Here is a 21610-nt window from a genome sequence, read left to right as displayed (position 1 = left end):
CGCTTTCTGCTTCTGCTTCGGAAGGAGAGGGGAGGAAGGGCTGAGGGTGGGGGACGGAAAGCGCTCGAGGGCTAGAAAAGATCCCATTAGTGCGAGCCGGCACGCGGTTGGACTCCGCCGAGAGGCCGGGGACTTGGCGTAGAGAGCGCTTGGAGCGACGTTCCAGCCAAGGCGAGCGGGCAGGAAGCCAGGCAGCCGGCCGGGGGGTGGGGGGTGGGGGTGGAGGAAGGAGAGGCTGGTGTAGCTATAAGGGCGCTTCTCCATCGCCTCCGTCACGTGACATAATTAGCCCTCGAATCAATCAAGATGAATTGCGCGTCAGCCCGCGGCGGGATTGCTTCCCCTTTCTCCGGGGCGGCTCGTGCCCAAAGCCTGGCGGGCACCTAGATGGGGCTTCGGAAGATGCCAAGAAGAGCTCAGCTCCGTGGAGGCTGCTTCCGCCTACTTCCACTCCCCCCGAAGCCAGCGGCGGCGGTGGAGGAGGAGGTGGAGAAGCAGCCATGAGTAACTTGGACAACTGCGGGACCCCCGGGGTCTACCTCCCCTCGGCCTATTACATCTCCCACTCCGATTTTTCCGGCAAGACCCCGTTTCGGTCCCAGCCGCCTCCTTCCTGTCAAATGGCTTTGTCTTACGCCTCCGCCTTGCCCGGCCAGGTGCAACCGGTGGGCGAAGTGCCCGCCGCCTTCCGCGATTACGCTGGAGGAGGTGGAAGCAGCAAGTGGGCTTACCGGAGCGCTTACAGTCCGGGTTACTACGAGGAGGTCTTCCACAGCCGGGATTTCCTGCCACCACCGACCGCCAACAGGAGCGACGCCTTCCTCAAAAGTGACGACGTTGGCCGTACCCATCCCGCACCTTTCTATGGCGCCGTAGGCAGGAATGGCGTTCTCCCGCAGGGCTTCGACCAGTTTTACGAGGCGGCCCGCGGCTGCGCCCCTTCCCCGACCCAGGCAGAAAAGGAGAGCAACAAGGACCTCAAGTCGCCGCCACAGTCGAGGGACGCTGGCGATCCAAGCTCCCACCTTCCCAGGCCCAAGAGGAAAGCGGGGAACGAAGGCAACGCGGATTCCTCCTCGGGGGAGGCCCGCACTCCCAAAAGCCAGAGCTCAGGTAAGGTGGAGGGTGGCTCGGCCCTCGGCTTCCTCCTTGCTCAATAGCGGGGATCCCAGGTCGAGAAAGTTGGATGGAAAGACAGAGAGAGACAGAGAAATAGAGAGAGAGAGACAGAGGGGAAAGAGGGAGAGAGACAGACAAGAGAGTGAGAGAGAGAAAGAGAGACAGAGAGACACACAGAGAAACAGAGACAGAGAGGGAGAGAGAGAAGAGGCGGACTACAATCCATCAGTCCCTCAAGTCTCAACTTTTCCAGGTTCCATTTTATAAGCACTTTAACTAGCACTCTTTACATCTTCTCCGGTCATAAAACCTGTTTGGGCTTCGAATCTTTTCTCCCTTTTTTGGAGGAGAACTTGGAAAGAGATTGGAAGGAAGATGTGTGCGAAGCCAATTAAAAGCCCTCAACCCAACAAAGGGAGTCAGTCAAAGGGGAGGGGGGGTTTCCCGATAGGGTAAAAGGGGGCTGCTGAAGAGAGGAAAGAGTTAAGAAACGGTGTTCCTTTCACCCCCTCCAAATCGCTTTCCATTCAGAAAAAGCAGGAGCCCAAAGGTCCTCACCTGGGACCAATTCCCATTGAGTTCAGTGGGACTTCAGCCTTAGAAAGCAACATAATAAGAGTGGGAACTAGGAAGACTTTTCTTTCTCCTTTGCCTTTCCTTCTTTCCTTTCCAAGGCACTTCGCCCCAATTATGGGCAGCACTTCTGGATTGGGGGGGGGGGTGGAGAAAGGAGTCAGTTTCCCAGGGAATAATAGTCGGTCTAGCTGTCCATGAAGATTTTGGAATGAGGCCTCTCCTGTCACTGCCATTCCTCCCCTCTCCTTCTTTTTCTGACCATTTTCAGCACTCCCCCAAAGATCCCGGAAAAAGAGATGTCCTTATACCAAGTACCAGATTAGAGTCCTGGAACGGGAATTTTTCTTCAACGTGTACATCAACAAAGAGAAAAGACTCCAGTTGTCCAGAATGTTGAATCTCACAGATCGACAAGTCAAAATTTGGTTCCAAAACCGAAGGATGAAAGAAAAGAAACTCAACCGAGACCGTATGCAATATTTCACAGGAAACCCCTTATTTTGAGAGGAGAAGCGGGGAGAGTGGGGGAGGAAGGACAGATCTCCCCTTTATTATCCAACCAGACTTATGAGCACACAAAACCTAGAGGTTAACATGATATCCACCCTAAGAAGGTTTTTTTTAATTATTATTATTTTGGTTTGTGGTATTTCTTTGTCTCCTGGTGATCTCACGGGATTGATAGAGCAAAACCGCTCCTATAAACAACTGGGGTAAACCTAACACTCCATCCCAATGCTGTAGTGTTGTCTTACTTCTTTAACAAACTCCAAATCACTCCCAACGTTCATTTATTTTATTTTCTCCCTGGCTTTTCGTGGCTGCAATCGGAGACTTTGTGTGATTCTGACAGTTTTAAAACCAGGCATCCTTTAAGCCTCCTCGGTTATTCTCCCCCCCCCCTCTCGCTTTTGGGCTTTGAGACAGGAATACATTTTGTCCGTTTGCACCATATATCATGGGTAAAGGAGATAATGTGCATTGGATCCATAACCTCATGCTGGTTAGAGAGGATTGGGAACTCCGTTTTCACATCAAGGCACTAGACACTGCCGCCTTCTTTTGTGCCTCCCATGATTTGCTAGTAAAGCTGAAACTGTATTTTCCACTTCCATCATCTGCTAAATTACCCATTGCTGAAGAAGCACCGCTGTGTCCTTTCTGAGCCCACATGTAACTGAATCCCAGTGCATCTAGTCCCAGGATCCTATATTTTAAGGGGGGAAATCCAGACAGAGGAATGTTTTCCACACTGAGGGCTGAATTAGCCGTACGTGTGCAAAATCCATTCTACTGTTATCACTAAACATTGCAAGTATTTTATCCCAGGAGCCAAAATGGGCTCATAAAAATAAACCCTGATTAGACTTCAGTTGTAAAGTCGTAAGATGAAATTTCACCGTGTTGTAAGGTTTGGAGACACTCAACTCAAGTGCAATCCACTCTTAGAAACTCCCAGCTCCAAAACTTGAACTTATTCATGGGGGGTCGGAGGAACTGCACTAAAGATAGCAATTTTTAAAGGCATTCTTCCATATTATTGGCATGCAAAGACAAACTAATAAAAGGTTTGGGGAACTCTCTGTTTTGCTACTAAATAGCTAACCCTTATTCTCTCTCTCCCTCCCTCCCTCCCTCCCTTCCTCCCTCCCTCCCTCCCTCCCTCTCTCTCTCTCTCTCTCTCTCTCTCTCTCTCTCTTTCCCGAAGGAATTTGGTAGAGGTTCTTCTCTCCACTTTGTTGTTGTGGCCTGTTTAAGCTGTTTACAAAACCTTGAACTGTCTAGACAACACCATAAAAACCCAGGATCTGTAACAGCTTAATTGGGCTGTATTGTACACCTTGTGCTGGGTGGGAAAAAGAAAGAGATTTCCACAAGTGTAATAAAAGAGGCAAGTGAGAAAACAATTTGACTTTTTTTTTTTAAAAAAAGAGAGAAACAAAAAAGGGAAAAGGAAAAAAAAGAAAAGGAAGCGTTTGCATTCTCTTTGTGTTCGTTAAAAGGCCAGATTGGAGGAATAAAATACCAGGAAATGCACAGTTTGCTTTAAACTAATAGAATGTAAAAAGACTGGGAGAATAATTTAATTTTTTTAAATTTAAACCAGAAAAATTAAGTATATGCCTTTGAACTTCCAAGATGTCAAGGTCATCACCTTTAACCTTTCTGAATAATTAGAAGCCTCAAAGCTTTGTCTCTTATATTCAACTACCACCTACTCTTCTGGGCTTCCTACCCCATTCCTCACTTCCTGTTTCCCCTTCTCCCTTTTCTGTGTCACACTGGCATGTCCTCATAGGTGCATAACAAAGAAGGACCACATACCAATTCAGATCAATGGATCCATCAATCTAACCTTAGAGCACTCCTCTGTAGTTATCTAGAATGAAACATGCAGGATATTTCACCAGTGTGTGTATTATAAAAATCCTTTTCAATTGCCATTTAAATAACAATTTTCTTTTAAAACTATTGTTATAAGGTTTTTTTCCTATGTAACATTATAAATTGCAAAAATATTATTGCTCTTTATGTAGATAAATCATGCCTTATGAAACATTGTTTAAAAGAAAAGAACAAGGAAATTGACTCAATCCCTCTAAAATAAATGAGAAAAAAATCCTTGGTTTCCTATGGAACACTGATTACTTCAAAAATTAATACTCTGACATGCCGATGCTAGTCTATGTTTCACAGGAAATGCAAGTAATCTGAATTGTTGCCTTTAGATAAAGGCAAAAAATTATCTTTACAGGATGAAAAATATATATCAGCCCTATTCAATGTCTAATCATTTTTACAAAGGGGAGTTGAATTTGCATTCCCTTATAAATAAATAATGTAAGCATTTAAAGGAATAATTCTAAATATATTGTACATATCTATATTTATCCTTATATTCTTCTTTAACAAAGAATAGGAACAAAATGGTCAAAAGAAGAAAAAGAAGAAAATGCAGGGATTGAAAACAGAACACTCCATATGCTATGCACGTAGATTCCACGTGAGGGCGCACTCATATTCCAGAATATACATTTGTCCTGATACTCTGGTATTTCCCCACAATAATAATGTCACCAATAACATGTATAAGCAACTAGAAGTGAGGAAACACAACAGAATCAAAAATTATTTCCAAGGTAATTCACAAATATAATACAAACAAACCATATTCAATTAAAATTGATTTTGCATCATTAACAATATGACACACAGAATACAAATTCACAATTATATCTAGCTGTGCGTATGTGGGTATATATACAGTTTGTGATAGGGGGTAATACGGTATGAGTCCAAAAGTGTCTTTTAATGAGATGGTAAATTGAACAATTTGGAAAATATGTAATCCTAATTAATGGGAAAATAGTTGGCTAACATTTGTGAGTGTATCCTCACTTGTTTTTTTTAAAAAAAGAATTATTTACCAGAAAAAAGTTAAACTTTTCTTAAATGAATTACTACAGATCTAAATTTCATTCATAGCAGGATGAAGCATCACAATAGTTTTCCAAAAGATATCTAAGATGTAATTTATTTTTTTCTCAAGAGAAAGAGAAATCTGTCTCTGAGTGATTTGTTCATTACTAAATTTCTCCAAAGATGCACTTTTTAAAAATTATACAACAAAGAATGTCATTTCCCCCACTTTCTCCCTCTAGTCCTAACAAATGAGAGAGAGCCCCCCCCCCAAAAAGGAAAGGAAATAAGAAACCAGATAAAGTCATATTTGAGAAATAAATGCAGGATTCTTTGTTTACCAGATTTATTTTTATTTTTATTTAAAAGGAAACCCATGGTTATTCTGGTTACCTAAAACAATGAATTTTTTTTAAAAATACGAAATCATTTCTGAAAAATACTCGTGAAAAAATGAAAGTCTTGGAACTGATTAGTGACCTGTTTGAATCAAACATAAAGAAAACGGCATAATATTCTGAGAATGGACAATGTCAAGGCGCCTGGTTGCCTTTCCTTCTTCAGTTGAAGCTCGCGCTGCATCACTCTGAAGATGAGAACAGATTTCTCCCCTTTCTTCTACTGTTTCTATTATGCTTTTAAAATGTAACATTGATTGAAGGGTTTTTGCGTTATATAAGTATCTGTCTGTCTCTCCTCTGCCTATTAAATTGGATAAATATTCGTAATATTTGCTTTGTCCTTTTGGGGACTTTAAAACACCAGCGATCCTGATTCTGGCTAGCTTTGCTAGAATATTATTTCATGATTTCTCTTCATGGTTTCTAAACTCGGACAGTGAAAATTTTGTTGCCTATGTTGTTGTCTGTGTATATCAGCTTTTAAATTATGATAACTATTTCCCTCCCCCAAAAAAACTACACTGGCCACTCGAATAGCTTTATGTCCAGCTTTTTCCAGGGCTTCTGATGAACAGAAAGACTATATATAAACACCTATAAGCCAATTCGTCTTGCCAGACCCCTTCCCGCTCCCCACACTTCGGGGGAAAAAAAGGTTATAGCGTTTGATATGGAACCCGGAGCTTCCCAATTCGCTGTGAAACAAAGGCAAAATATGCATTTCTCTAAGGGGGAATCCTATGCACCCCCTGCCTATAAAAAGAATATCATTTGTGTAACCAACGTCATGGGGGGAGCTGTCCAAATATGATTCGGATTTTTGTCTGTGGATTTGGTTTTGCACAATACTATAATAATATCTCTTCCCCCCTCACTGCATAGAAATATTTGGGCTGCTGCATATGGTGAAATAGATGGGGAAGATGAAATAATTTAATTTTCGTATTATTAAGAGTGGGGCACTTCGGTGCTGTTTGGCAGTATGTTAATGGGCCTTAATTAAAAGGAAGCCTTCTAATGCACCCAGCTCCACACCAGGGAGAAACGTAAGCAAATAGTTCTGTTTATAAATTCCTCCTGCAGGAAAAAAAATGAAACGAAAAGAAGTTCGTCCTTAGCCCGGTTCTGTCTGTTTCTGATAAATTCCAGCCTTTTCGTGATATTTAATAATCAAAAGTTACGCTTTCCATTTTTACAGTTTAATATTTCTCGATTGAAAGGAGTCTCGCCTTCTCCTCTTTAATAATCAGGGCGAATAAAAGGAGAGGGGGGGGGACCCAGCAATTATTCAGGGCTGGTGGGAGTTTGAATGGGGAAACCCTGCCCAGGTATATAACACATGGTATAAATTTGAAGGATTAAAATTAAAATGTTAAGCAACGAGGTCCCCTCCCTCCCCAGTTTTTACCTTCGATTATTTATTCAGACAGAAAAGAGTAGTGTCAACACATATTTTACTGCATATAATCATGGACATATAAATGGAGCTTCTAAAGCTTTTACTGTTTTGGAGGAAAAAATATGGAACAGTCAACAGGAAACCCTTCGCGGTAATGCAGATTGTATATCTCATTTATGGCACAATATTGATTTATTTATTCGTGTTAATTACTCCAATTCCGGCTTAATATGATTTAAAACTTGAGTGACATTAAGCTCGCAAAGTCTAAAGAACCAGCTTCTTAGAAAGATGTTTATTCGCCCTCTGGAAGCGTTACACAAATGTTACGTTTGGATTTATATACCCATTTCTTCTGTTCAAATCACTTTGCCTGCTCAGCTGAAAACAGTTTTCTTTTTAAAGGAGCCTTTGGCCATGGCGAGGTTTCCTTAGGAGCAGGAGGGCACCTTCCTAATTCATCTTTATCTGGACCCAAATAATTAGAGGTTAGACTTTGGGGCGGTAATATCGGACACCCCAACTTTAAAAAAAAATGCAAAATCGAAAGCCAACTCCTTAAAGTTTCTCAGGATATAAAGGCGAGCGAGTCCTGGCTTATTGTTTTAAATGTGACAACTGGGCTACAAACGCCAATAAAATAGAATAGGTAAAATAAAACAAAAAGTAAAACCACGGACAATGCCCTCGGTGGTCCACTGCTAGGGCCCTTCTTCAAACGACTGCGGAGTCCGGAATGGCCTTTGGTGGGAATTAAAATCCCTGATTAGATTTCACGGCAAAATTTTAAAAAGCGCAGGCGAAGGGAAAGGGGGAAAGGAGGTATTGGGTTGCTTTAAACTCGGCGGCCCGTCTGGCTTCTTGTTTTCAGAGGAGAAGGGAGGGAGAGGGGCGAGGGAAAATGGCTGGGAAGCCCATAAAACCCTCAGCCCCCCCAAAGAGAGAGCGTCGTGACCTCCACTTTTGTCTGCTTCCCAGCCCGGCCAAACGCTTAGCCATGGCTCTGATAATGATCTCAAAATTGAAGGTGAGCGAGCGGGATTCTGCTCGCCGTCACCCTAGGCGGCCGCTTTAGACTCCTTCTTGTCTGGATTCTTCTCCCCGCATCCAGGCGGGACACGGCCCAGAGTGGCCCCCAAGGATGGGAGAGAGTTTGGCAAAACCTGGACGGTGGTTGGGTGGGGATAGGAAGGTTAAAAAGTCTTCGGTCGCAATGGATCCTGTGCAGACAAAAGCTGTAAAAGGCGCCGCCGCTTTTAACCTGGCATTGATGTTGTATTTGAACAGCTGCGATTAGCTTCTGAAAGGTCTGTCTCATTGTCACAGGGAGAATTTTTTTTAAAGCTGGGGGAGGTGTGCAGAAAAAGGCCAAGGAAGTATTTTTAAAAGGGAGTTGGGGGGAGAGAGAGAGGAAGAGAGGAAGAAAACCGTTCCCGGCCATCCCAAGGATAGAAAATGATTTTGAAGATAGTAGGCTGGTGAAGGAGCAATTTGTCAACAATAGACGGTCAAGGAGGCATAGGAATCGACCTTGAAAAGATTTGGGGTTTGGTTTGACTGAAGTTTTGCTTGAAAAGAAAGGAGGAGAAAGAGAGGGGGACCAATTCAATTAACAAAGACGAGCTGATGGCCGCAAATATGTCCATGAAGCAGGATAATATTTGTCCTTTAAAAATGGAGGGTGAATGTGGGATGCTGGGCTGTGCACATCAGATACATTTTGGAAAGGAAGGGAGAGGGCTGGAGAAGGGAGAAAGGCATATTCTAAATTTTAATTGAAACCCAGTCATTTCACAGTCATGCTTTATTTCATAGGAGAGAGAAGAAAAAACTTTATCCTAAGCTAGATTGGAAAAAAAGCATATTTAAAGACAAAAGCCTCTAAATTTTCAAAAAGGCAGAGGTAATGTTTTATTCTTAGGTTTGTAAATCCTTGTAGTTTTTGAAATGCATGAAGTTAGGCCAAGAAAACTGTATTTTTTGTTTGCTTTTCTTTTAGGTGAGTTCATTGGTGTTTAAACAGTTCAGTATTATATAACATTACTGTAAAGTATCTTTTAACATAAATAGCTTTTTTTTGTTCTGTTGTACTGGGCAATGTGATATTGTTCATATGTATATTAAAAGAAAAGTTTGTGATCCCCTCTTTTCTTTAACCTAATAAAACGGGGGGGGGGGTTACACACACAAAAAAAAACCCAGAATAAGCCCTTATCGTAATAAGGGCTTTTATATCTGACAATTTGTATTAAAACAAAAGTTGACCTTCTCGGTTAGGAGGGGTGGGAATGAAAAAATCAATGGTATAATTTTCAATAATTCATAACGCGAACACTATTATGCTAAATCTGAGCTATTAATCTTATCCTTTACAAAGTCTAGATTGATTTGTTAATAAAGTATCTTTCTTGCGTGTGGCTACAGAGGGGATAACTCTTGAAAAAGCTTCAGAAGCAAGAAAATTACCAACTGCATGTAGATGAGGATTGTATTGATCGCTCTGATTCCTCTTAATCTGTATTAATCAATTCTGTTACCTTTTGGGTCTTGTCAGAAGCCAATGCTTTTAGAAAAGCCATAAATGGGAGATGTCTCCCACCCCTGCATTCTTCCCAAACAATGACATTTCTGGAGAACAAACATCCCGCAGATATTCTCTCTGTTCCCAACTCACCCTCCATGCCTTTCTTTTGTCAGGGAGATCTTACTGGTTGGGGATTCCCCCCTCCCCACCCAGAGTAATTTTGAAGAGAAAGACAAAAGTCTGTACGGTCTAAGGTCAGTGCTTCTGAGGGCCCAGTAGAGGCCAGTTTATGGAAGTGGACCATAGTGCAGTTGGAGACAGAAACACACTAGGATGATGGCCAATGCTCTACATTTTGCATTCTTTCACTGCATGTTTCGATGCCATCTTCTCCCCAACCTTCCTTTTGCCCTCTGTGTAGCTTATCCAGTCTTAGAACTAGAGTAGATGTTCTACATTTTTTTGGAACAAAAAACAACCGAAACTGCTTTAAATCCAGGCTCAACTCACTCGCTTCGGTTGTAATAAAAAGGAACGGGAGAAGAAGAATGATAAACAGCCTATTGCATTTCCTTGTTTTAAATCAGCAGCGGGGTTGATTTTTGCAAATACACGCATCCCTAAAACGGGGGTTCTGGGGGGGGGGTGGTTACAGACACAGAGAGAGATGGGGGGGAGAGAGAGGAAGAGAAAGGGGAGGAAGAGGAGGAGAAAGGTGGCAGGGGGCTGCGGCGGTCCGGCTGAGCGCCTGCATTGCCTCGCGGGGATCCTAGGTGTCGCTGTTGTCCACCTTTGCGCTGCAGCTCGGCGTGTCTCGGGGAGCACGTGACCGGCGGGGAGGTCGCGGCTCCCGGGCCGTTTTCGAATCTCATTGGCTCGCCCGTCATGTGGTCGTGCGGAGGCATCCACAATTACACCGGGAATGTTTTCGTAGAGATGTCAGCCTACAAAGGAGACCCTCTCTCGCCTTCCCATCCCTCCCCAAAATGTCCTTTCCCAACAGCTCTCCTGCCGCCAACACCTTCCTAGTCGACTCCCTGATCAGCGCCTGCAGGAGCGATAGCTTTTATTCCAACGGCGCCAGCATGTACATGCCGCCGAGCACAGACCTTGGCACCTACGGGATGCAAACCTGTGGACTCCTACCGTCCCTGGCCAAGAGAGAAGTCAATCATCAAGCCATGGGCATGAACGTCCATCCCTACATCCCTCCGGTCGACAATTGGACCGAGCCCAACAGGCCGTGCCGAATAGAACAACCTGTTACCCAGCAGGTGCCCACTTGTTCCTTTGCTGCCAATATTAAGGAAGAGACCAACTGCTGCATGTATTCGGACAAGAGGTCCAAGTTGGCCGCCTCTTCCGACGTTCCTTCCTACCAGAGGTTGGTCTCTGACTCGTGCCCCATTGACAACCCCGAGGTCCCCGTCCCAGGGTATTTCAGGCTGAGCCAGACCTACGCAGGGGGAAAAGCCCAAGAGTACCACAGCAGCCCTGAAGCCAGCTCCACGCTCATGCTCCAGTTAAACCCGCGCGGCGCTTCCAAACCGCAGGTCGCCTCGCAAGCGCCGATGGAGAAGAAAATGAATGAAAACCCCAGCGCCAACGCCAACGCCAACGCCCCCGGCCACAGTAGCGGCAGCGGCGGCCACCAGCACCAACACCCGCCGGAGAACTCCGCCAAAGCCTCCCCCCAAGTGGAAAGTCCCGAGTCTAAATCCACGCTGCCGGACGAGCGGAGCTGCCTGGCCGAAGCCGCCGTCTCCAGCCCAGAAAGCCCAGGGAAAGAGAGCAAAGGTCGGTATTGGTTTGCCAAGTTGGGAACGTCCGTAAATGCGAGGAAAAGGCTGCCACCGTTGCTCAGCAGGAAAGACGCTCTTTCCCTCCCTCCCTTCCGCCGTCCCGTCCTGTCCTCACTCTCCCCTCTTCCCCTCGGTTGGGTACTCCAGGTGGTTAGACGCCCAGGGAAAGCGGGAGCAGCTAGGGGCTCCCTGCCATCACTCTCCTATTTCTCTTCTTCCTGGCTCTGGAACTTGCTTTTTGCCCCTTGGTTGGGCTGGGCGTCCAAACAGGACATTCCAAAAATTGTGAAATGACGGTCTGTCCAGCATCCCCAGCCTCCACCCCAGTCCCACTAAGACCCAAGCTTTCCTCTGTGGGTTTTCATTAATTCAACTGGGGTACAGGCACTTCAAAATAAGAGTATTCCTCTTCCAGAGGCGCAGGACCAGATAAAAGTTTGAAAGAGGGAGGCAGTTAGAAACAACCTTTAAAAAAAAAAGACTAAACTAGGATGTCCAGTATTTGAATCCAGTTTAAATCTCCAACCGCTGATTATAGTTTGGAGAGAATTTTATGAAATCCTTGAAATAAATGTGCTTCGTTCCTTATTCTTTAAAAGGAATGGGTGGCGAGCCACAGGAGATTTCATCCATATACAGTTTGGTATTCATTGTTCAAACTTTGGGGTTAAACTGAGAGTTTAAAACATCCCTGCTTTAATATTCAACGGCAGGAGAGTTATAGGTGAGGCCCTTTTGAAATGAGGGAGATCAGAGGGTCTTTAAACTTGGGCTTCCGTCCAATGTTTTGGTTAAGTTTAAGTCTTTATTTATTGATTTGGTCTAAATCGGTGTTTTACAGGACATGGGCTGATTGTAAAAGTCACACGCATGAAGGTAGCATTGTTGACAAGGCGGCAGGATTGAAACAGTCCCCATGAAAGGGTTGTAGTTGAACCAAAATGTGCCAGAGTGTGTAGATATTTTCCTGCCATCAGCTAATTCTCACAATACTGTCTGTCTATTTACCCATGTTGTATGGTGGTATTATTATTATTATTATTATTATTATTATTATTATTATTATCATCATCATCATCATCATCATCATCATCATCATCATCATCATCATCCTTATTGTCTTTGCTAACCTCTCTTGCTGTGAGAAATGATGATGATGATGATGATGATGATGATGATGGTTACTTTGTTGCTTTGCATGTACCCTGAGAGTTTCAGCGCAGGAGACAAATTCCTTGTGTGCCTAATCACAGTCGCCCAAATAAAGTATTCTATATTCTAGTATATATTCTATATGCCCTAAAGAATATAACTGAACGGTCCCTATCATGGTAAATTGTGTATTGCTGGCATTAAAAAAAAGCCAATGTGGAAAAAATGTTTTTGTTTTTTTTAAAAATCATACTACTTCCTGAATTAATGATGACACCTAGCTGGCAATGTTTCATAGCCACAAGGGGAAAAAAGGCATCCTTTCTATCAGACACAATGGAAATGGGTTCATGGCCAAGGCTATAGTATAAGAGACTGAGGTCCTTTCTTTTCTGTTTTGTTTTGTCTTGTCTTCCTCCCCCTCCCACTTCCTTCTCCCTTCGATTTCACTAGAGGAAGCCAAGTCTGATACTCCAACCAGCAATTGGTTAACAGCAAAGAGTGGCAGAAAGAAGAGGTGCCCTTACACTAAACACCAAACACTGGAATTAGAGAAAGAATTCTTGTTCAATATGTATCTCACCCGAGAGCGCCGCCTAGAGATCAGTAAGAGCGTAAACCTCACTGACAGACAGGTCAAGATCTGGTTCCAAAACCGCAGAATGAAACTCAAGAAGATGAGTAGGGAGAACCGAATCCGAGAACTGACTGCTAATCTGACCTTCTCTTAAACTGCACAGCCTGGGCTGGCCATCATGCTGTTGCCATTGGTTGCCCCATGATTAAGAAAGACTAGCCCAGGTGGGTGAGTGGGTGGGTGGGTGGGTGGGTAGCGGTGAAGGGTACATGCCTTCGTGTTCCATTTTTTGAAATTTCTGATATAATGTGTCCTTTTGTTATTATTTTTAGTGGTGCAAATGTCCATGTATATTCCTATGATATGTCTTTCTCTCTGACTCTCTCCGTCTCTCTCTCTCTCTCTCTCTCTCTCTGTTTCTGTCTCTGTCTCTGTCTCTGTCTCTGTCTCTGTCTCTCTCTTTCTTTCTTTCTTTCTCTCTCTGTCTCTCTTGGGTTCACATGTATAGTTTATTTGTTTTTCTTCATCGTAATGCAGGGTAAACTCTGATTGATCCTTATAACTTGGTCTTAACTTATTAGAGCTGTTGACTAATTCCGACAATGTACTTTTTTATGTTTTTAACTAAACAAGGGGTATTTATGTGGGGGTTACTACATGGGCCATAACATTTGGAATATATACAACAGTTTAACAATAATTGAATAAAATAAATTAATAAATGTGCTTTCTGGAGTTGGGGAGCGAAAGAAAGGACAAGCAAGCACATTTGATGATGTAAAATCTCCATCTCCATCCTTCCATGTGTTGGGTTTGTGCTGCACATCAAGGTCTCTTCCATCCACAGCTATGGACGTATTCTTTCTCGCTGTCATCGTGGTGCATAACGTGGAATCGTGGTCTTTACAAGCAATATGTCTCCTTTTTGTGCATGTCTTATTTGCATGTATAATGCAATAAATTCTGTAAAGTTATTGAGTTCTATTCGTCTTTCCAGAAAATCTGAGCAGCAAAGAATTGGCTGGATCCCTTCCTGCGGGCCTGGGAAAAGACAAGCATGCAGGAAAGGGAAGCTGTTGGTCACTGATTGCTTCCCATTTTCCTCTTCCTCCTTCTCTTTCTTTTCTGGGGACTGACGGTTAAGTGTAAGATCAAATGCAATGGCTAAGCGCAGGTTGCAATGTGGCCGGGAACCTTTCAGGATTGACAAAATCTTTGACTTAAGGCTGACACAAGCCTCCTTCCCACAATTACATGGTCAGTGGCTTTAAAAACAAGCAAAGCCGAAACCTCAAACCAAATTCAGGCAATCTTTGGAGCAGGATAAACAAGATATTTTGTAAATATTAGACATGGGCAATCTAGCAGGCAAGGGAAACTTAAGTGAAGCCTCCCACGCATTGTGCTTTATTTGCTTTGTGTTTGTGTGTGTGTCTATGTGTGTGTGTGTTTAACTAGGCAGAGGAAACTACAAAGAGGATTATTCAGTCGCCTTCTGAAAGTCAGAGAAATAATTTTGTCCCCCTATCTTACCCAGCCCTTTCCTCTCCACTTTGAAAAGTTGGCCCGTCTCATGGTATTTGTGTGGGCATGGATCAATGCAAATCTGTTTCAATTTCCCTGCAATAGTGTCTGTTTTGATTGTTCTTGTATTAAATGTCAAGATAATGGAGCTTGGGACTTTTTTTGCATCCCATATTCCTGCAAAATAAATATTGCCAGCAGTTACTTTATCTCCTGGAAAAGAAAAGAGGCTGGAAGAGAGGGAGGAAGAAAGGGAGGAAGGGAGAAGAATGAGGAAAAGGAGAGAGAGAGAGAGAGAGAGAGAGAGAGAGAGAGAGAGAGAGAGAGAGAGAGAGCTTGGGGCAAAGAAGCATTGAAGCAGAAACGACCTTTAGTGGGAGTTTGCAAATGAAGGTGATCCTCAAATGAAGTCCAAATGGTACCATGGAAGATAATATTTGTAACTCAGGGTTGAACCGGTGGAGTCCTGGGTGGTTTCTCAGCTTGGTTGTTTTTTTCCAGACGTTTCATTACCAAGTCACGTTTGTCTGTAAGAAGACTACCAAGCTCAGAGACTACCAAGGACTCCACGGAAGTCCAGATGCTTGGATCCGTGTTCAGCTCCAAAGAGCAGGCACCCATCGACCCACCTTGCGTCCTAAACCAAAAAACCTTCCGAAAATACTGCATTGCTTCCCAAGTGATACCCGAGTACGTCGGAAAAGAACATTCGTTTGGTTCGCTGCTTTTAGTCCGCGAATAAAGGGGTTTTTTTTTAGAAGAAAGCTTGAACTGGCGAAGGGCTCCGTCCTGAAACTATCTGTGTATTACTAACTTCCAGGGATGTATTTGAGAAAATTTTACCCATTAGTTTTTATTTGTTTATCTGCTGATGTAATGTATCTCGCATGTTTTCTAAACTCATGCCCTTTGATCTGGCGGATCGAGCATGTTTTCCCTTTACACTTTTCTGGTTTGAGATGTCAGTCAGTTTGGTACCCGGACACTTTGCTCCACACAACGTAATCTGGATTTGTTAACGTCCACACCATGGTTTCAAGAAACACCCACGCGTTGCCTTCTTCGGCAGCCCCACTTTATTTTGAACATAAATTCTGCGCCAGCCGAGGCCAACGGATTCCACACTGTTAATACCAATTAGGATCGGTATGTTTCTCAGCCTTACGCGTGGCTGGCTGGTTGTGCGTGCTTGTGCATAGAGACAGAGGCACGCAGGCACGGGCATCCCCCTCTAAACGTCTGCGTTTTGCCGTAATAAACAGGAGGCTTTCGCGTCGTTCGGAATTAAAAGGAATAGAGCTGTAAACTCGCAACCCGCCGCCGCCTAAGCGAATCTCCGAAAGGAGGGGTATATATATATAACGTGGGGGGGGGGGGGGAATGCTCCACCTCGTCTTTCTCCGCCTTTCGGGAGCCAGATAGCAGCCTCCGGCTTGTTTCATGGTTCGCACAGATCTTGCTCCTCGTTCAAAGCAAAGCCAGGTTTAGCCTTTCCGAAAAGAAAAAAGGGAGCGCTTGCACCCAAATAAAAAGGAGGGGGGAGAGGGAGTTGAATTACTAGAAGACCGGCGAGACCATTCTTCCTTTAGTGCTAAAACCTACAGCAGGAAACTTGGCCTCCACCAGTCCATAATAAAGGCGGTGAAAGGCGGCTAAAACCCCTTTGTTTTAATTAGGTCGGGGGTGGGTGGGGGGAAGCGAATAGAAGTGGCTTTTTTAAAAAAGTATTTCTTCCTGGAAGTTGGCAGGGGCGCCCCCACCCCTTTTTCTTCCCGGCTGCTGTCTTCCAGCGGGCTGGGCGTAGCAAGGCCGAGACCGCTCCATTCACGAGGGCCACCCATTCATGTTTATTCTCTTTCCGAACTCCTGGAAGTTATACTACCGCTTCTTTGAAGTCTTTGCGGTTCAGACCTCTGGGAAGCGCCGGCATTCAGCTTGATGTTAGCCCTGAACGCAAAAAGGGGGAAGGAGAGAGACGGGGAGGGGGAGAGAAACGGATGGAAAGGGAGAGAGAGGGAGGGAGAAAGAGAGAGGGAGGGAGAGAGAGAGAGAAAGAGAGGGGGGAGAAAGAGAGAGGCTCCATGCCATCAGCCCGTTTTATTAGACGACGAGCACATTAATCTGTAATCAAATGCGTCTCATAAAAGATTTATTGAAAAGCATAAAATCATCGCGGGGAGAAAAAGAGGGAGGTCTCGACTTCCACCTGTTTTCAAACAAGACCAGGGGCAACCCTTCCTCCCTCCCCCTCTTCTTCCACTTATTCAGGGGTTCCCATTTCACTCGGGCTCTCCCGTGCAGCGGCGTTTATCGCTCGGTTTGTGTCAAAGAGATTCCCGAGTTTCGCTCTGGCAAATCGAGCCCCGCACTGCGCAGTTGCACGAGGCGCCTCGCCTCGGCGTTCGTTTCTCTGGGCCAGGGATCCATCCATCCTTCCTTCTTTCCTTTCATTCCTCCTTCCTTCCTTCCTTCCTTCCTTCCCTCCCTCCCTCCTCCTCCTCCTGGCGATCTTTCAGGGGTTGCTGGCAACGAGAGGGACGAGCTCAGCCGCACCAACACTCCCCGCTCGTCGGATCCACGCGGAAACGCCTTTCAAAAACCCCAGCCCAAGTCGGCGAAGAAATAGTCCGCCAACTTGCGCTGCTCCCTCTGCGGGAGGGCCACGCCCTGCCGGACTCTGGGCTGAGGCAGGGTTGCCGTGGAAGGATTCGGCTCTTCTGCTCTCTTGCCGCCCCCCTCCCTCCCCGCCCCAGGCACACAATGTCAGTTGGGAGGGCTGGGCTCCCTATTGCCGGTGAGTGAGAGCGAGTAAGAGTGCGTGTGAGTGAGTGAGTGTTTTATGGAATCATCATCCCAGCCACCTTTCCCCAACGCCAATGTAGCGGATTGATTTACTCCGAGTATTGGTAAATATGATCACGTGGGCGGAGGGACCAATGGTTGTAGCTGGGAAGGCTGCAAAATTCCCGCAGGATTTTTTCCCAGGACCGGGAGAAAATCCCCAGTTAACAGTGTCAACCTTTTTTCTTTTTTCTCTTTTTGGATCTCTCTCTCTCTCTCGCCTGCCTCCCCCCCCCTCCAATGCCGTGCCACGGAGGGAATCTCCCCAAAATGTCGTCGGGCCGCGGCACCCTCCGTAACTACTACGTGGACTCGCTCATAGGCCCCGACACCGAGGAAGGAGGGTACGGAGGAAGAGCAGGCGGAGGCCCCAGCCCTTTCCTACCAGGAGGTCCCCCGTTCGCCGCTCCACGGTTGCCTCCAGGTGTGGCGACCGAGGGATCGGAGTTCTCTCCGTGCAGCTTCACCCCCAAGCCGTCCGTCTTCTCCTCCTGGCCGGCCCGTCCTCCTCCCGCTCAACCCTCTACCCCGCTGCCGAGCATCTACCCTCCGTACGTGGCCCCGCCGCACCTCGGAGGGTCGGCCGAGGGGGGCAGGTACGTCCCTCCCTGGCTCGATCCCTACGCTTCCTTTCGCGGCAGCCACGCCGCCCTCTCGGCTGCGCCCGCCGTCTCCGACCGAGACCCCGTCGCAGCCCCCGGACGCCTCTACGGGATCGGCAAGCCGGAGCCCGCCGCCTCCGCGTCGCTTGAGCCCCGAGCCTTCGCTTCCGCCGCCTCCGTCCCGTCCTTTGCCTCCGGTTCACCAGCCCCACGGACGGAGAGCTTCTCGGCCGCCGACCGTTCCCGCGGGCCCGACTACACGTGCGACTCTTTTCTGGCAGCGGCGGCGACTGCCGGGTTGGCTGCCCCCGCTCTCGCTTCCCCGGCCAGCAACGCCAGTCTCAGCCCGGCCAAGCCAGCCTCCGGAGGCAGCCCTAGCCGCAGCCCGCTCAGCGACCTGAAGGAGGAAAAAGAGGAGCAGCAATTTGGCCCAAGTAAGTTTTTAAAACGAGAAAATGAAAAGGGAGGAAGGAAGGAAAAGAGAGAGAAAAGAAGCCACACACACACAAGAGCTGATTTATTGCCCCAACCTGTATGGCTCCAGTGTGCGAAAGGGGTAGTTTTACGAACCTATAAAAACGTCTAGACTCTTATCCCAGCAAAGCACCCACAGTTACCCATAAAAAGGGAACCCCATAACCGCCTTCTATTATCAAGACGCCCTCCCTCATCCAGCCAACAGACTGGGCCTTTCAGGTTTTTATGATAATCTCTCAAAAGCGCAGGGATCCTTCTGAAATTAATTTAACGACCTTCGTCTCGTTTCTCCCGCTTCCCCGTGCCCTTCGACCCCTCCCCAAATCCCCATCTCCCTTATTTCCTTCCCCTCTCCTCCTGTTCCCCTCCTTTTCCAGATAACCCGGCTGCAAACTGGATTCAGGCTCGGTCCGCCAGGAAAAAGCGTTGCCCTTACACCAAATTCCAGACTCTGGAACTGGAAAAGGAATTCCTCTTTAATATGTACCTCACCCGAGAACGGCGCTATGAAGTGGCCAGGATTTTAACCCTCACGGAGAGGCAGGTTAAAATCTGGTTCCAGAACCGCAGGATGAAAATGAAAAAAATGAATAAAGGGAAAAGGGAATAAAGGAGACTTAAGACTTTGGGAGATGTATTTGTGAAAATATTGTAGCGTATTATTATTATGACGCACACAATCACACATGTATACACAGCGCTGCAGCAATTAATTGTTCTCCATGTTATTTTCTCAGGTGCATTAATTTAAACTTTAGATCATATCCATTTTTTAAATGAAAGATATCAGCGAATGTGGTGCTTGGTACTTTAGAAGGAAAAGGGGTGAATGGGAAAGCTTTCTATGAAAAGCTCGGGTTTTTTTCCTTTCCCCTTCCACTTGGCTTTGAGATACAGTGTGTGCATATTGTTGGGGGGTGTTATTGTTTGATGTGCTTTGCACAAGTGATTTAGGACACCCTCCTTTCCAGGGTCTTTGCCCAGAGTTACAGCAAAGTTAAGGAGCTTCAGGATGGAGCTGAAGGATAAAGCAAGCTTTTTTTTAAGGCATTAGCACACAAAGCCTGCACTTCCTCAAAGACAGCTTGACTTGCCCCCCCCCCCTCCCAAATCTCTCTGGGTTCTGTATACTTTGCTTTCCAAAAGTCATGTCAGAGAGGAGGACGAGTGTAGATGGGGATTCTTATGTGAGGCTAACCTACAGTTAGATTCACAGTCTGGGACTGCGGGAAACTTAATAATTCAAGTCTTAATCAAGAACCTAAGAATTATTCAGGTAGTCTCTAGGAATACAGGCAATTCCAAGCAGGGTAGATATACTTTCTTTCTAAAATTCAGGGGGATTATTATTATTATGGTTGATGAAATAGCCAGATGTTTTTTTGGGTTTTTTTTTAAAAGGTGAAATCACAGCTGCCAGTTATGAGACTGGCATTCCTTCTCATTGGGTTCTTCCCAAGAACCTAACATGTACTAATTGTAATCGTAATCAGCATGGTATATGTGTGGATCCAAGCAGTGGCCTTTTGGAATTGACAGATGGAAATGTTTGTCACTGAGAAGTTTTCTAAATGCCACCCAAGATGTTTTGGTATGGCATCAAGGGTGACATTATTATTATTATTATTATTATTATTATTATTATTATTATTATTATTATTATTATTATTATTTAAACATAGCTTCCTTTCTTCCATGCGGTGTATTAAGAGTGGCCTTGAAACTTTATTAATATTCGTAGGCCTAAAACACTTTGGCTCACAGTCTGTATTTTTGTTTGATTTGCGATCCTATTTAAGAATGAATTACTATTATCTGTTCACAACAATGTGAAACACATCTGCCAGTTCTTTAGTAGCTAGTGTTGGCCTTTATACATATCGAGATCTGCCGTAAGATGCCTGTAATATATTGGCGAAGTATATATGTGGCTCAAAACAGTGTGGCCTTTTAAGGTTGACAGATGGAAATGTTGCCGTTTTTCTAAGTGCATCCAAGATTTTTAGGGAAGGCACCCAGCATGCTGAAAACCACTAGGACAGCCACAGCCAGTTTATGCTATAATCTTTCCGTTCTGATTTTCAGATAAAGAATTTTACAATTCGTTATCTTCTATTATTAATTTTATTGTTGTTCCCTGTTTTTTGTTTGCTTGTATATGTCCTAGGTTCCGGAATAAAATTTGAGCTCATGAAAATTAAATCTTCATCTTTTGAAGTGGGGAGAGAGATTATCTAAGAGTGGCATAGGTGCCATAAGGCCCAATCTTACAGCTTGCCTCTCTATATCACCAAAATTGCCTACAAACACACACACACACACCTGCCATTTCTACCAGATCATCTTTAGTCTAAATGCAGTGACTGGCAGCACAGAAAAACCCAACTCCATTCTTCAAAAGTCTTTTCTGTGGCCAAAGGATTTTCTTCCACTCCCAAGAGATTACCAACCTAGGAAACGACAGTATTTTTCTTGCTGGCATCCTACAAACATACCGCTTGTTCAGAAAATTAAAACAAAAAATAGTACAGAGGTTTCCCAACTGATTTCTTTTTGTGGGATGGGAGAATGGTGCGATTAACCAATTTCTATTTGAGTTTTTTTTTTAAGAAGAAGCAGAAATCAGCTATAATTATGGTATTCTGTACCTCCTGGGACTTTTTTCCTTTAAAAAAAAAAATTTAACTTGTGCCAGGAAAAAAAAAAAGATAAATCCCACTTTTACCTGGCCAATATGCCTATTTAATCCTGGCCTTACATCAAGCAAACATTTACCCAAGTGACTTCTTGTGACTATGTTTACATGCCTGTGTTTGTTTGTTTGTTTTTAAAAAACTTTGCTCCAATGCACTAACAAGACTGTGAAGTCCTATTGACTTTAGGAAATTAGATTTAAAAGCCAGGGTTAGGTGGGTGGATGGATGGATGGATGGATGGATAGATTGAATTGATGGATGGACAGACGGATGGATGGAGTGATGGAGAAGAGAGAGGGAGGGAGAGAGAGGGAGAAAGAGAGAGAGAAAAACACAGGGGCATAAATGTTTTTTTGAAAAGCTGGAAGTACTGCTCCATGCCAAATTTAAGAATCTAGAAATAAAGAAGAGCCCTTTAAGGTATCCGAACAACTATTTAAACACAGAGAAACTGCCTCACGGGCTTTGAGTCTTCTTAGATCTGGAGATGGTATCACACT

General features: G+C 45.0%; 3 protein-coding genes across 3 annotated transcripts; all 3 read left to right on the top strand.

Annotated features, from left to right (window-relative positions):
• Positions 1 to 500: 500 nt before the first annotated feature.
• HOXD11 (homeobox D11) lies at positions 501 to 2199 on the top strand. The gene is made up of 2 exons (XM_032231729.1): positions 501 to 1113; positions 1964 to 2199. The coding sequence occupies exons 1-2, from the start codon at positions 501 to 503 to the stop codon at positions 2197 to 2199; spliced, it is 849 nt and encodes a 282-aa protein (XP_032087620.1).
• An 8226-nt stretch (positions 2200 to 10425) lies between these two features.
• HOXD10 (homeobox D10) lies at positions 10426 to 13124 on the top strand. Its single transcript, XM_032231072.1, has 3 exons — positions 10426 to 11046; positions 11113 to 11236; positions 12847 to 13124. The coding sequence occupies exons 1-3, from the start codon at positions 10426 to 10428 to the stop codon at positions 13122 to 13124; spliced, it is 1023 nt and encodes a 340-aa protein (XP_032086963.1).
• A 4481-nt stretch (positions 13125 to 17605) lies between these two features.
• Positions 17606 to 19024, top strand: HOXD9 (homeobox D9). Its single transcript, XM_032237567.1, has 2 exons — positions 17606 to 18371; positions 18792 to 19024. The coding sequence occupies exons 1-2, from the start codon at positions 17606 to 17608 to the stop codon at positions 19022 to 19024; spliced, it is 999 nt and encodes a 332-aa protein (XP_032093458.1).
• Positions 19025 to 21610: the final 2586 nt, after the last annotated feature.

This window comes from Thamnophis elegans, chromosome 1 (assembly GCF_009769535.1).
Source record: "Thamnophis elegans isolate rThaEle1 chromosome 1, rThaEle1.pri, whole genome shotgun sequence".
In the NCBI taxonomy this organism is placed as follows: domain Eukaryota; kingdom Metazoa; phylum Chordata; class Lepidosauria; order Squamata; family Colubridae; genus Thamnophis; species Thamnophis elegans.
This window is presented reverse-complemented; position numbering and strand designations above follow the sequence as displayed.

Bases quoted from the DNA above. Each gene is read 5' to 3' on its own strand.
- HOXD9 (XM_032237567.1), top strand. From the start codon at position 17,606: ATGTCGTCGGGCCGCGGCACCCTCCGTAACTACTACGTGGACTCGCTC. The intron at 18,372-18,791 runs GTAAGTTTTTAA...CTCCTTTTCCAG, and splicing joins GGAGCAGCAATTTGGCCCAA to ATAACCCGGCTGCAAACTGG.
- HOXD11 (XM_032231729.1), top strand. From the start codon at position 501: ATGAGTAACTTGGACAACTGCGGGACCCCCGGGGTCTACCTCCCCTCG. The intron at 1,114-1,963 runs GTAAGGTGGAGG...GACCATTTTCAG, and splicing joins TCCCAAAAGCCAGAGCTCAG to CACTCCCCCAAAGATCCCGG.
- HOXD10 (XM_032231072.1), top strand. From the start codon at position 10,426: ATGTCCTTTCCCAACAGCTCTCCTGCCGCCAACACCTTCCTAGTCGAC. The intron at 11,047-11,112 runs GCCAACGCCAAC...CACCCGCCGGAG, and splicing joins ATGAAAACCCCAGCGCCAAC to AACTCCGCCAAAGCCTCCCC. The intron at 11,237-12,846 runs GTCGGTATTGGT...CGATTTCACTAG, and splicing joins CCCAGGGAAAGAGAGCAAAG to AGGAAGCCAAGTCTGATACT.